The sequence below is a fragment of the Camelina sativa genome, chromosome 14 (assembly GCF_030686135.1).
Source record: "Camelina sativa cultivar CO46 ecotype springtype chromosome 14, ASM3068613v1".
In the NCBI taxonomy this organism is placed as follows: Eukaryota; Viridiplantae; Streptophyta; class Magnoliopsida; order Brassicales; family Brassicaceae; genus Camelina; species Camelina sativa.
Window position 1 is genome coordinate 16,000,607 of NC_141893.1, and position 15,426 is coordinate 16,016,032.

General features: G+C 37.5%; 1 protein-coding gene, 1 long non-coding RNA gene and 1 pseudogene across 3 annotated transcripts; 2 read left to right on the top strand and 1 right to left on the bottom strand.

Moving 5' to 3' along the window:
- Nucleotides 1-1,115: 1,115 nt before the first annotated feature.
- Nucleotides 1,116-3,386, bottom strand: LOC104741799 (uncharacterized). 2 transcript variants are annotated; one of them, XR_015579493.1, is made up of 6 exons: nt 2,955-3,386; nt 2,270-2,852; nt 2,103-2,163; nt 1,883-2,003; nt 1,705-1,780; nt 1,116-1,595 (listed from the first exon to the last, which is right to left on the bottom strand). It is a non-coding gene; the product is annotated as an uncharacterized LOC104741799 (long non-coding RNA). The 2 variants fall into 2 exon arrangements; XR_015579494.1 differs by lacking the exon at nt 2,955-3,386 and having other exon boundaries at nt 2,103-2,158; nt 2,270-2,400.
- Nucleotides 3,387-8,419: 5,033 nt separating this feature from the next.
- Nucleotides 8,420-11,418, top strand: LOC104741800 (secretory carrier-associated membrane protein 4). Its single transcript, XM_010462722.3, has 12 exons — nt 8,420-8,699; nt 9,210-9,302; nt 9,385-9,447; nt 9,550-9,583; nt 9,708-9,830; nt 9,930-9,992; nt 10,092-10,185; nt 10,303-10,348; nt 10,446-10,513; nt 10,808-10,856; nt 10,936-11,001; nt 11,105-11,418. Exons 1-12 carry the CDS (start codon nt 8,634-8,636, stop codon nt 11,135-11,137), a joined length of 798 nt encoding a protein of 265 aa, XP_010461024.1. The 5' UTR covers nt 8,420-8,633; the 3' UTR covers nt 11,138-11,418.
- Nucleotides 11,419-12,456: 1,038 nt separating this feature from the next.
- Nucleotides 12,457-15,119, top strand: LOC147928286 (uncharacterized; annotated as a pseudogene).
- The last annotated feature ends 307 nt before the right edge of the window (nt 15,120-15,426 follow it).

Consider the following 15,426-nt stretch of genomic DNA (forward strand, 5'->3'; position numbering starts at 1 on the left):
AACCTATAGTATAGCGCATATTAATTTTAGGACCAAATATGTAACATATGTTTGTCAAAATCATCGTGACCGAAATAGCTTACCAAACAACATTATTCCAAACTTAAATTTAATCCGAGAAATCATATTTTTGAAATTTTAACCCGTGCTCTAGCAAGAAATCATATTTATTGAATTTTTTCATATTATAGTGACATATTATTGACCCGTGCTATAACAAATCAAATTAGAGTGCTTCTAATTTTTAACTTTTTGATCTATCATATATTTATGATATTCTTAAAACTATCAAATTAAACTATTTTTAAAGATTCCAAATTAAATTCTTTAAAAAGTTTATTATAGTATATAAAACTATATAATTTAACAAAAGAAATATATGAAATGAATTTAAATATTCAAATTTTGACCCGATAAAGTTAGGTAAGATTTTATTAATTTACGGAAGAGTGATTAATTTCTATTAATTTCTGAGGTTTTTTTGTCTATATATGGTTAGTTAAATATTCTTTGAGATTTTATTTTATTCTTTGGAATATCTTCTTTAAGAAGATCATAATCCTAAATCTATATAACCTATCAAACAATTAATCCATATAACCTACCAAATAATAAATTTTAGTTATAGTTTATATTAATATTATCTGGTCTACCAATTTGAAATCGTGTACTTCGGTTTTGTTAAAAAAGGATGTTTACAAAGTACGTAGTTTCACAAATATTTTATGTGGACATATGAATTTTTAAAAAGTTTTAAGGAGGGGAACTCTTGAGAACAATTGTACATATTTATTTTAACAGGGCTGATTAATTTTTCTTTTAGATGTAGAAAAAAACAAAAACTACAAATGTTATTAACAAAAAGCCAAACTTGTTCATTTTTAAATGATATTAATATTCTTAGCAAAAAAAAATACTACAAATGTTGACCTTGACTTACTTTTAAGCTTGAGAGACTATATGTACATCCATATGTATATTATATCGATCCAGTCTTTTTTTGAATAAAATGTTCAAAACTAGATTTATTAATTAATCTTTTTTTTGGAAAAAACTAGGTTTATTAATTAATCTCTAATGTAATTTTAATCCCAAATCTTCATATAGACACGTGATGTTTTGATTTTTTTCTTTATGTCTAAAACGTGATACTTTTGATACAAAGAGTTAGTGAGAAATGGACACATGACATAGTTTATGTAACTTAGGTATTTATAAAGAGGGTGGAAAACTCTGCCAGGTACAGTTCCAAAGGACTAAGATGCAAGCCTTTAACCAAATCTCACTTACTCTTTTTTGCTAAAAAAGGTAGCATATACTGGTCTTTATCCAACCGTTAGAAATTTATTTAATGGTTTCTTCGTTCCATCCTCTTACTCAAACCTTCAAACCCTGCTTCCGCCCCTGAAGAACAACAAGATTAATTTCCTTTGTAATTCCGTTCAACCATCTCTACTGTTAGCTACCTTTCTCTTATGTTTGCGACGCCAGAACCTACTCTCACATATTTGGCTCCTTCTCTCTGCATCTTTAACTCCCCACCCTTGCCTTTAATTTGTCTAACCAATACCCTGAAAGTATGAACAACAGAATCCCTACGTACCAGAAAGGTAAAGGAAAAGCACGAGGTTACTCCCCACCACCAAGAAAGAAATAAGCCCCTGAACTCGATTGTTCTGCCCTAATCGAAGAGAAGTTGCTCACCCTCATTGGGCGCCTCACAAATCCATCTGGACAACATCTATGGGCCATCCTGCCTTTCCTGGTGAACCGCTGGAATCTAAAAGGAAAAGCGAGAGGCTCAGACCTAGGATATGGTGTTTTTCAGTTCCGCTTTAACTATGAGGAAGATCTCCAAAAAGTTTTAGAAGAGAGACCATACCACTTTAACCAGTGGATAGTCATTCTGCAAAGGTGGGAAACAGTTATCTCCGAAGCCTTCCTATCAAAAATCCCTTTATGGGTGCAGGTTCAGGGTCTTCCCAAGCATTTCTGGCAGCCGACTATGCTTCAAACAATAGGAGAAGATTTAGGTGAGGTCATGGAGATGGATATCTCCCCGAACTATGCAAATATTAGAGTCATGCTAGATGGGCTCCAACCTTTAATCAAAGAGTCAGTGGTAGAGTTTTCTACTGGCTCGGAGACCCTTGTCTACCTGAACTACAAAAAGTTGAAAAACCATTGCCAATATTGCTTAAGGCTTACCCATGAAAATAAGAATTGTCCAGGTTTAAGAATCCAGAGGAGCCGCAAGGAGGCTCACTACCTGCTCAGTCTGCCTCAAACCCTGTCTCCCATGGTACTGTTAAAAATTACTATACTCCGGAAGATACCCAAGAGCTCAATCTCACAGCCCTGCAAGAAGTATCAACTCTCATAGAAGCTCAATCCCACAGAAGAGACCCTATGAGAGAATGGAATTTGAATCCAACTGTAGAAATGAAGATGATAACCGTAGGAACTACTTACCCCCCCCCCCCCCCGAAAAATTTCTCTAGATCCCAGGCTTCATTCTGAAGATCCTCCAATAAGGGTCAATACAACGGGCATCGCAATAGAGAGAGAATTCCCACAGAAGCCCAACCAAGGAACTTGTAGTGGAGAGAAAGATCCCACTCCTCCCTACACCCCCTAAATGAGAACTCTGAATCATCTATGCCTCGATAACCACCACTCGAACAAAACCAAAGAGATTATAATCTCTCACAACCTCCTTCCCTTTCAAAGTCCCTGAGGTGAGGAAAATCTTGACTACCAATGTTGAAAGAACCCCACCTTCTATGGTCCCAACCAGAGACCAGGTGACTTGAGGGAGATTACCGTTCAATACAATTCCTGTGTAAATCCTACTGAAAGCGCAGATCGTAAACTCAGAGTCATCCAAGGCGAATCAAAAAACTTAATGGAGGAGACGACTGCAAGAATCATTGCCTCTACACTTAAAAATGCACCTGATTCCACCCCCAACCGTAGATGGTTGAGAACCCCCGCATATCGAGTCAAGTCCCCACCGATGTTCTCCCTATTTTGGGTATTGAAGCTGGATTGTGTGTTAAACGAGGAAGAGGGCACCCCCACTACATAAAACAGGAGAATATCAACCTTATCAGTACCAGGTGCTAAATTACAGAAAATAAATCTTACAGAATGGTCTCCTAAAAAAATAAACTTAGGAAAAGATACTCTTGCAAGAGATAGTTCAAGCAAAACCAGAGCCTCTAAATCTGCTTCCTCACCCTCCATCCCCTAATATTAGTTTGATACCTTCATTAAAGAACAAGAGAGTGGATTTTCATAATCCACTACCCCCTCTTCCTTAAGAATGGTGAGCTGAAACTGTTGTGGGCTGGAGAACCCCATAAAAGTACAGAGAGTAAAGGAACATAAAGAAAAAGATTTTTCCTGGCCTGATTTTCCTTATGGAGAAAAAAAACCTTATTGAGTTTGTCCTAAATAAATTGCAGCGTTTTGGAGTATCCAAAAAGCTTCTTAGTTCCCCCTCTATTCCCAGCTTCTCGTAGGTTAGCACTATTGTGGAAAGATAACCTAGAGATAGAGATCATCAACTATTGTCAAAATTACATCAAAGCCAAGATTAAAGCAAAAGGAAAACAATTTTTTGCTATCTTTGTTTATGGAGAACCAAATAGAACCAAAAGAACAAAGATTTGAAACTCTTTACACGCTCAAGCAGAAGATAGAGATGAACAATGGATCCTAATGGGCGATTTAAACGACATCATCCATAGAGATGAAAAGCAGGTGGACCGTCTAGGTCAGTAGAATCTTTCTCTGACCTTAGATCCTTCATGTCAGCATGTGACCTCTATGACCTGAAGCATACATGTAACTTCCTATCTTGGAGAGGCAAGAGATACACGCACCTTGTTAAGTGTAGACTTGATAGAGTTATGGCAAATAGTGCATGGGCCATAGCTTATCCGACGGGACGTAGTGAGTACCTCAAGTTTGAAGGGTCAGATCATAGACCGGTGGTAACCTCCTTTGAACCTATCAAAAAGAAAAGGAGATGTTTATTTAGATACGACAAGCGCTTAAGGGATAATGAGGAGGTTAAAAGTTTGATAGTCTAGGTTTGGAACTCCCTCCCAAATGCAAAGGTTGAAGAGAGACTTTGTTAGCGCCGCCTAGCCATCATCAACTAGTCTAAACAACATCACAATAACAGTCAAGCTATTATACTGGAACTGATAGAACAACTGGAGGAAGCAATGAGTGATTCTACCTGTAGATAAGATGAAATTGACTCCATAAATCATATTTTGATCCAGGCATACCAAAAAGAGGAAGAGTTTTGGAAGCAGTGAAGTTGTCAACTATAAATAGCCCTGCGAGACAAAAATATCAGCTATTTCCACGCTGCAACCAAAGGACAAAGAGGAATAAACAACATTTCTATTATTGAAAAAGAACATGACCAACCTGTGTTCGAGCAAAAAGAGATAGTATCACTTATATCCTCTTATTTCCAGGACATTTTCACCTCCACCTATGGAAAAAGAACCCCTACAGTCTATGAAGCCATGAATTCGTGTGTCATACCTGAAATGAATGAACATCTTATCAAAATGCCTATCCCAAGCAAAATCAAACATGCGTGCTTCTCCATTCATCCGGATAAAGCACCGAGCCCATATGGCTTTTCTGCCAGTTTCTTTCAATCTAATTGGGTTTCAGTGACTGATAAAGTTTTTGCGGAAGTTCAAGCTTTCTTTATCTCTGGCACCCTTCCTCGGAATATAAACCATACCCATGTAAGGCACATACAAAATATTACTAGCCCCAAAAAAGTCTCTGATTATAGACCCATTGCGCTTTGCTCCATCTACTACAAGATCATTGCAAAGCTCTTGGCAAACCGTCTCCAACTGATCCTGTCAGCGTGTATATCAGAAAATCAGTCAGCTTTTGTCCCTCAAAGGCCAGTATCAGACAATGTACTGATTACACATGAAGCCCTTTCTTGTTTAAAGACATCGGATGCAAAATTATGGCAGTCAAAAATGACTGAGCAAGGCTTATGACATATTAGAATGAGACTTTACTAAAGCTGCCTTTGACAGAATGGACTTTCATCACCAACAGATTCATTGATCATGAAATGCATAACTACAGTGTCATATTCATACCTTCTCAATGGGCAGGCTAAGGGTTTGGTGAATCCCTAACGGAGTATTCGGCAAGGCGATCCACTCTCTCCATACATCTTCATAATCTGCAGTGAGGTCCTTTCTGGTCTCTGCAATAACGCGCAAGCTCACGGGAGCCTAGTGGGTTTGCATGTCTCTAAAAGAAGTCCCCGGGTGAATCACCTCCTATTTGCGGATGACATTATGTTCTTTTATCATTGGCATCAACAAAGTTGCAGGCCCCTGATAAATATTCTAAAGAGGTATGAGGAGGCGTCTGGTCAACAGATAAACCATGCTAAATCCTCTATAGCTTTCTCCTCCAATACTGGTAATGAAGTGAGAAGTAGAGTAAAAAGGGAACTCTGTATATCAAAAGAGGGAGGTCAAGGCAAATACCTAGGTCTACCGGAGCTTTTTGGGCGCAAGAAAAAAGATATGTTAAGTGGCATAGTAGAAAATATCAAACATAGAGCACTCACTTGGTCCTCTAGATTCCTCTCCTCGTCTGGCAAGTTAACTTCACTCAAGTCTGTGTTGGTTGCTCATATACCATGTCCTGCTTCAAGCTCCCCAATTCATTATAGAAACGCTTTCAATCCGCACTAACTCGCTTATGGTGAGATTCTATAGATGGGAAAAAGAAAATGTGTTGGTTATCTTGGAAAAAATGACTAAATCGTTCAAAGATGGAGGTTTAGGATTTAGAGATATCCAAATCTTTAATGATGCTATGTTGGCTAAGAACAGTCAGAAACTCCTTTCTACCCCAACATGCCTCTTGGCTTGAGTTCTTCTAGGCAAATATTGTAGAAATACCCTCTATATGGATTACTCCGCCCCAGCCTCTGCTTCCCATGTTTGGCGAAGCATCTGTATTGAAAGGGACCTGCTTAAACCCCACTTGGGACGCCTGATAGGGAGTGGAGTATCCATACCATTATGGAGGACCCCATGGATGTCCATCTCACTAGCTTTATCATCGATTAGCCCACCCATTGAAGCTCACCAGAACCTCACTGTCTCAATTTTTTTACTACCAAATTCTACGACCTGGAACAGAGATCTTCTACGTCAGGTCCTTCCTCAATATAAGGTAGATATCTTAAAACTAAGACCAAGTAGGAACTGGGGAACATATAGTTGGGGCTGGTTATCTTCAAATGACGGACAATACTCTACTAAGTCAAGATACTATGAAGCCCTGCTTTTGAAGAAGCAAGTTGAGAAAAAGGAGGATGACTCTGACTGTCCTGATCAACCCCAACAAATCTCAACTGAGCCATTCATGTTGAAATCCAGCATCTGGTCCACCTAGTGCTCCCCCAAGGCAAAACTCCTCCTGTGGAAAGCATCACAGAACGCCCTTTCTATGGGTGAGAATCTCTTGGATAGACAAATTAATGATTCATTTAAGTGCCCACATTGTGGGAACTCAGAGACTGTACTTCACCTCTTCTTCCATTGCCCTTTTGCCTCTTAGATTTGGAAACTAGCACCATTTAAAGAACCTCTCCATCCTGAGCTCATCCAGAGTGTTAAAACGGGAAATACATTCGGATCTAAGCTGATTAGCCTCCCACCTACTGGTGTGGGTCAAGGCCCTTTATTCCCTTGGATCTTTTGGACTATATGGACCGCTCGTAATCGCTTGATTTTTAGCAAGCAACAAATCCAGGCAGATGAAGCAATCCTATTAGCAATTACCAAAGCTAAAGAGTGGCAGAAAGCTCAAGTAAAAGAAAATCGAACAAGTACCTCTTACCTTGGTGAGGATCGAGAACCACTGCACCCACACACACAGTTTTTTGCTACACGCATGCTGCTTGGACGGTGAACTCAGAGGCGGGGTTTGGATGGATCTTCAGAGACCAAGCTGATCTCCCGTTTAGTTAAGGCTCATTGTCTTCCTACCATGTCAGTTCCCCTTGATAGTCGAAGCAATATCAACTCTCACAGCTGTTGGAGTTGCGATTGAATCGGGTTTTACCCATCGAAGCAATAACAACTCTCACAGTAGTTGGAGCAATTCTCACAACAGTTGGAGTTGCGATTGAATCAGACTTGCAAACAATGATCAAAGCTCTCAATTTGAAGATCCATTCTAAGGAACTTCACAAGATTATACTAGATATCCTTCATTTACCTCTTTGCTCTCTGTTTGTACCTTTAATTTGTCCCTAAGAGACAGGAGTCGCACCGCCGATGCTGTTGCAAAAAGGGCACTTCTGCTTTGTAATGAACCCTAATCACATTTTTAACGAAAGTAGTTGGTTGTTAAAAAAAAAAGGTAGTGAGGTTGTTTGACAAGAAAAACAAAAAGAGTTCGTGAAGTTTTTACAAAATTAGAAATTTTAAAAGTTTGAAACAAAAACAATTAAGGTAATCATACACTGATACACGCATTATAATTTGATCATAATTTTTATGGAAAAAAAAATTATACCCAAAATTTTTTGTAGTCCCCTAATTATACTGCTTCTAGCCTCCATACTATGCACAAGTTTGTCTAGTTCGGTCCGTACATACGTTCGGAAGATAAAATGTAGAACCAACCAGTCAATTACTCAATAGAAAAGAAAAAGATAGAATTCACCAATATGCATGTAAAGTACCACAGGACAGTGGCAGATCCAAGATATACATATGATAAAAATATGCTACAAAAAGATACAAAAAGATTAAAAAAAACGGTTAACAGGAAGCATCAAACACTACACCTGCCCTTTAAACTACTAATCATTATTACCAACTGATCCAACAGATATTTATTGTGCATAATTACTAAATGAAACATAATAATTAGTGTGTGGCACGTGCCCCACCTACTTACACTGTGGATCTGCCATACCCACAGGGTGGCATCCGGCCTACATTACTTTTTATAAAATAAGTTTTACGATGACAAAAAAAATATTTGTTTGATTATGTGGATAATAGAGTGAGGTGTATATAATATGTTTGGTAATAAAGATAATATAGACATTTTTATTTTTATTCTTTAATAATTTCATGATATTTTAAAATTTATTATTGTATTTTAAAGATTTATTTTCTTTTTCTAATAAAAATTTCAATTCTTTATAATATATAAAAGATTACTTATGTATGTGACTGATGATATTTTGTTTTAACTCTCTCTCTCTCTCTACTAGACCTAATACTGAAAATTGTGAAAATAATATAGCGATATAAGAAGATAATGAGTTGGGCCTACTAAATAAAATCCAGAACAAATAACCTAAACGGCCCAGGGGTAGTTTCGTAAGTAGCAATAGTTCCAAATCCCGCGTTTCATAATGTATGTAGTATGTGAGAGAAAAGAGAAAAGTAAAAAAAGCGGTCCATCCATATCAGTTCGCTTCACAGTCGGTGCTCATCTTTCTTTTTCTTCTTTCTTAACTCCTCGCCGGATCTCGGCGATCTTATCGGAAACAAAGCTACCAGATTCGTAAATCTAGAGAGGATCTCTAACTAACAATGAATCGCCACCACGATCCCAACCCTTTCGATGAGGAAGAAGAAGAAATCGTCAATCCTTTTTCGGTAAATGCCTACTTCTCTCTCTCTCTCTCTCTTTCTCCTTCTTTTTCTCCCCCTGAATCTTCGTTTTCTATTTTCTATTTGTCGGTTTTGGGATTTTATTTTGCGTTCGCGACGATATAGGAATCTAGATCTCTCGCTTATCTCGTGTATTTTTTTTTAGTTCGTGCATATCGAATCTAGTAGAAACTGAGGACTGTGTAATGTCAGTTTGATTACGGAAGGCTCATTTCTATCTCAATAACAGTGTTTAGGTTATGGATCTCTCAATGTTTCTTCGGGATACTGGCCTATATTTATTGGATCTGGAACTAGGTTTACTATTTTCCAGAAATGAGTAGTGTTAGCTAGTAATTTGTTTCGGGTGGTTTTTACAAATCAGTGATGCTTGTGTGACTCACTCGTTTAGTTTTTGGAGAATCAAACTCTATGTTGGCTGATTCTTTGTGTTATTTTGGTACTTGACATTTGATAGTTTACTGATTTTTGTAATTTTTTTGATTAATTTTGCAGAAAGGGGGTGGAAGGGTTCCTGCTGCATCTAGGCCAGTTGGATTTGGCCAAAGCCTTGATGCTACTGTTGACATCCCATTGGATAATATGAATGTAATGACGTTTATATGTCTACGAAACTCATGAACCTTTTTCTCACTTGGATTCATCTTATATGGGTGTTTGACTGATGCAGGACTCTTCACAGAAACAGAGAAAGCTTGCTGACTGGGAATCAGAGCTTAGGAAGAAAGAAATGGTTAGTATCACCACACATTGTTATGAATTCGTTCAGACATATCTTCACCGTGGTTCTTAAAATTTTTGCTTATTGATGTTCTTTTGCATAATGTTCACTCAGGATATCAAGCGAAGAGAGGAAGCTATTGCTAAATGTAAGCAGATGGCAACTTGATGATGATATTATTCATTAGTTTTGGCTTGTTTCCGAACGATATATCTTGGTAAATATGTCTTGGTGGATGATAACTAACCATAGTAATTAAATTTGTGTTGCAGCTGGTGTGCAGATAGATGATAAAAACTGGCCACCGTTTTTCCCAATCATGCACCATGACATTGCTAACGAGATACCAGTTCATGCTCAAAAGCTGCAGTATCTGGCGTTTGCTAGTTGGTTAGGTATGTCTAATATAGTTCTTCTGTATTTTTTTTATGACACGTACCGAATGTGTTGAATTGAAGGGTTTGTATTTGACTGTTGGAGTTTTAAAATTTCAGGTATAGTTCTGTGTCTGGTATTCAATGTCATTGCAACGATGGTCTGCTGGATTAAAGGCGGAGGTGAGCCTACACTATATTATAATATATTACGTAATTGTTATTATGAAGCTCTGATCGGTTTTGGTTGAACTAACACTGATTTTGAAATATTAATGATAGGTGTCAAAATCTTTTTCCTTGCCACGATATATGCCTTGATCGGATGTCCACTTTCCTATGTTCTATGGTACAGGCCTCTCTACCGAGCCATGAGGTAACACTCCTATTAACTGTTATCTTCCAATGGTTGTATTACATTTGTAGTTCAGTTTGTCACTGTGCATTGATACTACTTCAACAAGACATTGAAATGCTTTTTATGACCTTGTAGGACTGACAGCGCTTTGAAGTTTGGTTGGTTTTTCTTCACCTACTTGGTGAGTTTATAAGAAAAATTTTCAGATTTAATTTATATCTTACCTTTGAGCAGATAGACTTCCCAATTTCCATATGATTGACCTTGGCTCTTTTCAGATTCACATTGGCTTCTGTATCGTTGCCGCCATTGCCCCTCCGATCTTTTTCCATGGAAAGTCATTAACGTAAGCCTTCCAACCATAGCCCATGATATTCTGGTACTTCATATGTAGCTCGGTAGTCTGGTGAGGGCTTCACTGGGATAGTTCTAAATTGTTTTGATAGGTTTATTAATATTGACTTGCAACTTAAGAACGATATGATAACCAGTATAAGTGAGAATTAGCTGTGTTTCACCTCTGTACAAATTTTTGAGACAGTTAAACCTGACAGCCTTGTTAAATAATGCTCTATATTGATCTATATTTTCTTGGCTTGAGATTGATTGACATTGTTACCATTCTCTTTTTGATCAACAGGGGTGTGCTTGCAGCAATTGATGTCATGTCAGACAGTTTATTAGCCGGGGTATGAGCTGGACATTCGTTTTATATTTACGAAGCCTACAATATAATTCAATGTGTCTGACCCTAATGAATGATCGCAGATCTTCTACTTTATCGGCTTCGGTCTATTCTGCTTGGAGTCCCTTCTGAGTCTATGGGTTCTTCAGGTAAGCCTCTGATCATACTTTTCATGGTTTCTTCAAAAACTGTTGACGTTGATTAAACCGGTAAACATATGAACTGATCTGGTTTCTCATTTTGGCTCTGCAGAAAATTTACCTCTACTTTAGGGGAAACAAGTGAAAAGGAGAGAAGAGAGGAGGATGATGGTAATTTTTCCCTTGCGATAAAAAAGGTTTGAAATATGTGTATCTCGTATGAATGTAATTACCATTTTACCATTGGATGCGTTGTGTTGATTGAGGTATATTTTTAGTAACTATAGTAAGCATGAGAGAGTGATTTCGGCCATTTCTTTAGGTTTTTTTTTACTCTGTTCTTCTCTGGTCTGTAATACCTTTAGTAACAGTATCGTCTCCGAACGTTTGGGATTTTTTCGACGAAAAGTATTACTAGCGACTAAATGTGTTTTGGTATACATAGTCAATGTAACGTTAGCAACCCTTAATATTTTTCACGGTTGAAATTGAAACGTATGGTGGATTACTACTTTCACTTTCTGTCCAAGAATATGCAAAAAGTGCCGATGCTAACGCGGTCGATAAAGTATAAACCATGATTTTACAATCCCGATGTCATCTCTTGTAATAAATGCAATTTTGTTACGTGTAATATAATAGCCGTACGGTGAATAAAAGTTTGGAGTCTTAACTAATTTGGTTGCTCAAGGCTTGAAGCCCATTGACCATTGTTAAGGGAAGCGAAAGAAAAAAAATACTATAAATGCAAGAAAAGGTCAAGTGGTTCGGGAAAAATGTTATTTTATGTCTGTACATTTCCCGAAAGTGTACATTTCATGAATTGGTGCATGTATAAATAATGGGTGTTAATTTAGACATGTATTCTAATATATTTTAAATATTCACAAAATTAAGCTAATTGCACAGTCCATAGTAACGGATTTAAGTCAACCGTTAAAGATGCTGACTCAGAATCCACATGTGTATTGACGTGTCATCGAAAATGCAAAACGACGTCGTTTTGTTATGTTTTCTTTCCAGAAAAATGTCGAAAATCCATAATCCAGTGGTTCAAACTCAAAACCTCACATGTGTTTAGCGTAGGACGTAACCAGTTGATCCAACAACAATTCTCTATAGTATCCTACAAATGTATTCATATAAACCTAAGGTGGCATCCATCGAAATCGAAAAAAATTGTGGGAAATCCACACTCCCGTGGATCGAACCCGCATGCTTAGATATAATTAGCGTAGGACGTAATCAATTGATCCCACAACAATTCTCGATAGTATCATACAAATTTATCTTTATAAACCTAAAAAGATCTAAGTCCCAATTAAATGAAACGTCGTCGTTTTGAATTGGGGAAAAATTAAAAATCTTAGGGTTTTTCTTCTTCTTCTTCTTCTTCTCTCAAATCCCGATTTTGTGTTTCTTCCTTCTACTTCTCCGGAATCGGCGACGAGAGAACCGACGGAGATGGACGAAGAAGGTGATCAATTCGAATGGAGAGAGGAAAGAATGAGACGAAACGAAGAGATAAGGTAAATGGAAGTAGATTTCAAAGTTTGATTTCAATTTAGCTTTTATTTTAAGGTTTTGATCTTAGATTTCATGATGTAGTGATACCAAAGTGAAATTCAATGTCTACAAGGGAGGATACTGGGCTAAGGATTATAGAGGTGACATTGCTTATCTCGAAGGTTTAGAGTCGATAACTATAACATGTAATCCGGAAGAGTTCTTTTTTAAGGTGTCAAATGAGTTTAAAGGGGAAGGAATTTATGGGCAGATGTTGTGGTATAAGTTTCCATTTGAGGAACATAAGGAACGGAAGAGGTTGTGTAATTCGGATATGAGTTTTACAAAGATGTGTGATGCGGCCAGCTGGGTTGGAGTCGTTGATGTATTTATGGTTAAGTCATCAGAGCATCCTCATGATGTGGAGATTACTGAGCCCTGTGATGCAGAGATTCGAGTTGAGAGGAATGTAGCCTCTTTTCTTGATGAAGACCCGAATTTTGACTACCATGACACACCTCCAAACTTGGATGATGAAGGTGGGGGAGAGAAGTTTGTAAGATTCAAAAAAGGTAGTGGTCAGCTACAGTTCAAACAAGTGTTTGACACTCTAGAAGATTTCAAAGAGTGTTTGATAGATTATGCTCTGAAGGGAGGATACAATATTAAGCTTGATAGATGGGGAAAAGAAAAAAATGGAGTTGTTTGTTCAATGGATGGTTGTCATTGGAGGTGTTACTGTTTATTTCATAACCCCATTGGCAAGTGGGTTCTTAAGACATATGAAAATGATCACAATTGCACTTTTGATGGGTATTGTTGGTTACTTAAGTCGGTTGTGGTGGCAAAGATGTTTATTGATGAGATAAGGTGTAATCATGATTATTCACCAAAAGCTATACAATATGAGGTCCAAAAGAGATTCAATATTATGATCACTCCTGGTGTATGCAAGAAGGCGAAGAAAAAAGTAATAGAGATGATTCACGGTGACCATTTAGAGCAGTTCTCTAGGCTTAGAGATTACAAAGATGCAATACTTGCGTAAGTTATTTTTTTTTATGATTGTGTCCATATTCTAACAAATGTTTATGATTGTTTCCATATTCTAACACATTTTTATATTTTTGTAGGACTAATCCTAACTCCACTGTGGAGTTAGACACTATCATTGGTGATGATGGATCAGAAATATTTCGAAGGTTCTATGTATGTGTTGATGTGATCCGCAGGTTATGGTCAATGTGGTGTCGACCCATATTTGGTATAGATGGCTGTTTTCTCAAGTCTACATTTAAAGGGCAATTGTTAGCTGCTGTTAGAAGGGACGCTAATAATGGCTTGTATCCCATTGCTTGGGCTGTTGTTGATGTTGAGAATGAGGAGAACTGGACATGGTTCATAAGTAAGCTAAAAGATGATTTTCATCTACAAGAGGGTCAAGGATTCACAGTTATTTCTGATAGACAAAAGGTAAGTTATTGTTCTAATTTCATTTACATTTTATTGGCCTATGATATTTGAATGTGATCTAATCTGTTACTTTTCATTTGTAGGGCTTGTTAAATGCAGTAGACAAGGTGTTGATTCATATTGAACATAGGATGTGTGCTAGGCACATCTATGGTAACTTGAAGAAGGTTTTCCCTAATCAAAATGAAGTGAAGACTCTGTTTTGGCGAGTTGCAGAAAGCTACACGGTGGTTGAATATGAAGCAAATTTGGAAAATTCAAGGAACTATGATATCTGATTGTATGATGCCATTATGCAGAGAAATCCGAAGAATTGCAGCTTAACTTTCTGTTCACCTACAACCAAATGTGTTGATGTTCACAACAACATATCAGAGTCGTTCAACAATGCCATAGATCCAGCAAGATACATACCAATGGTTGAGATGTTGGAGACTATTAGGAGAAGAACCATGGTGCGTATTGATTTGAGGAAGACTGCGGCCAGTCAGTATACAGGTCGAATCACTGAGAGGGCAAAAGAGATCTTAGAAGAAGAAGCTAAGAACATAAAGTACTGCTCATTTGTCCCAGGTGGAGAAGGTAGATTCGATGTTCGTGAGTGTGGTGTAAGCTATAGTGTGAATCTTAGGCTGAGGACATGTGTTTGTAGAAGATGGGATATGAGTGGAATTCCATGTCGCCATGCTCTACGTGTGATCACCGAGAAGAAGCTTAATCGTGAAGATTACATTATCGACTAGTATTTGAACTCGAGACAGCAATGTATTTATAGTGACTCGATTGCACCCGTTAATGGTATGTTGTTTTGGCATAGATCTGGTTCTGTTGTGGTGCCACCTGCTGCTTTAGTTGAACAGATTGAAAACAGGAAAGGTAAGAAACCAAAGCTGAAGAGGAAGAAAGCAACGCATGAGTCTCCTACAAAAAAGAAGAAGAAGCTTAGTAGAGAGAATAGGATCATGCATTGTAGTCTATGTGATTACCCTGGACACAACAAATTAAAGTGTCCTAATGCTGGAGTCGAGAGATACAAACCACCAAGGAAGACACCAAGGAAGAAGAAAAAGCCATCAATTGCAACTCAAGGACCTCAAGGAAGTCAAGCAAGTGAAGGAAGTCAAGCAACACAAGCAACACAAGACTAACTTATAATTTGTAAGCTTTTATGCTTGTTATGGGACTTATGGTCTGTTTTTTGTTTTTCTTTTTTTATGCCTTGTTATGGAGATTTCTTAAAACTTGGTTTAAGACAAGATTATTAACATGTTTTCATCAATGCCATATGTCTTATGAGCTTTTTTTTAAAATAAAGCTATATGATCATTCATTCAAACAACATCATACATCATTCATTCACTACAACACATAAGTCCTTACATCATACATCCACTAAAACCAAATTCAAAAGATAAAGGAAAAAATATGCCTAGCTACATGAAGTATCGTACAATG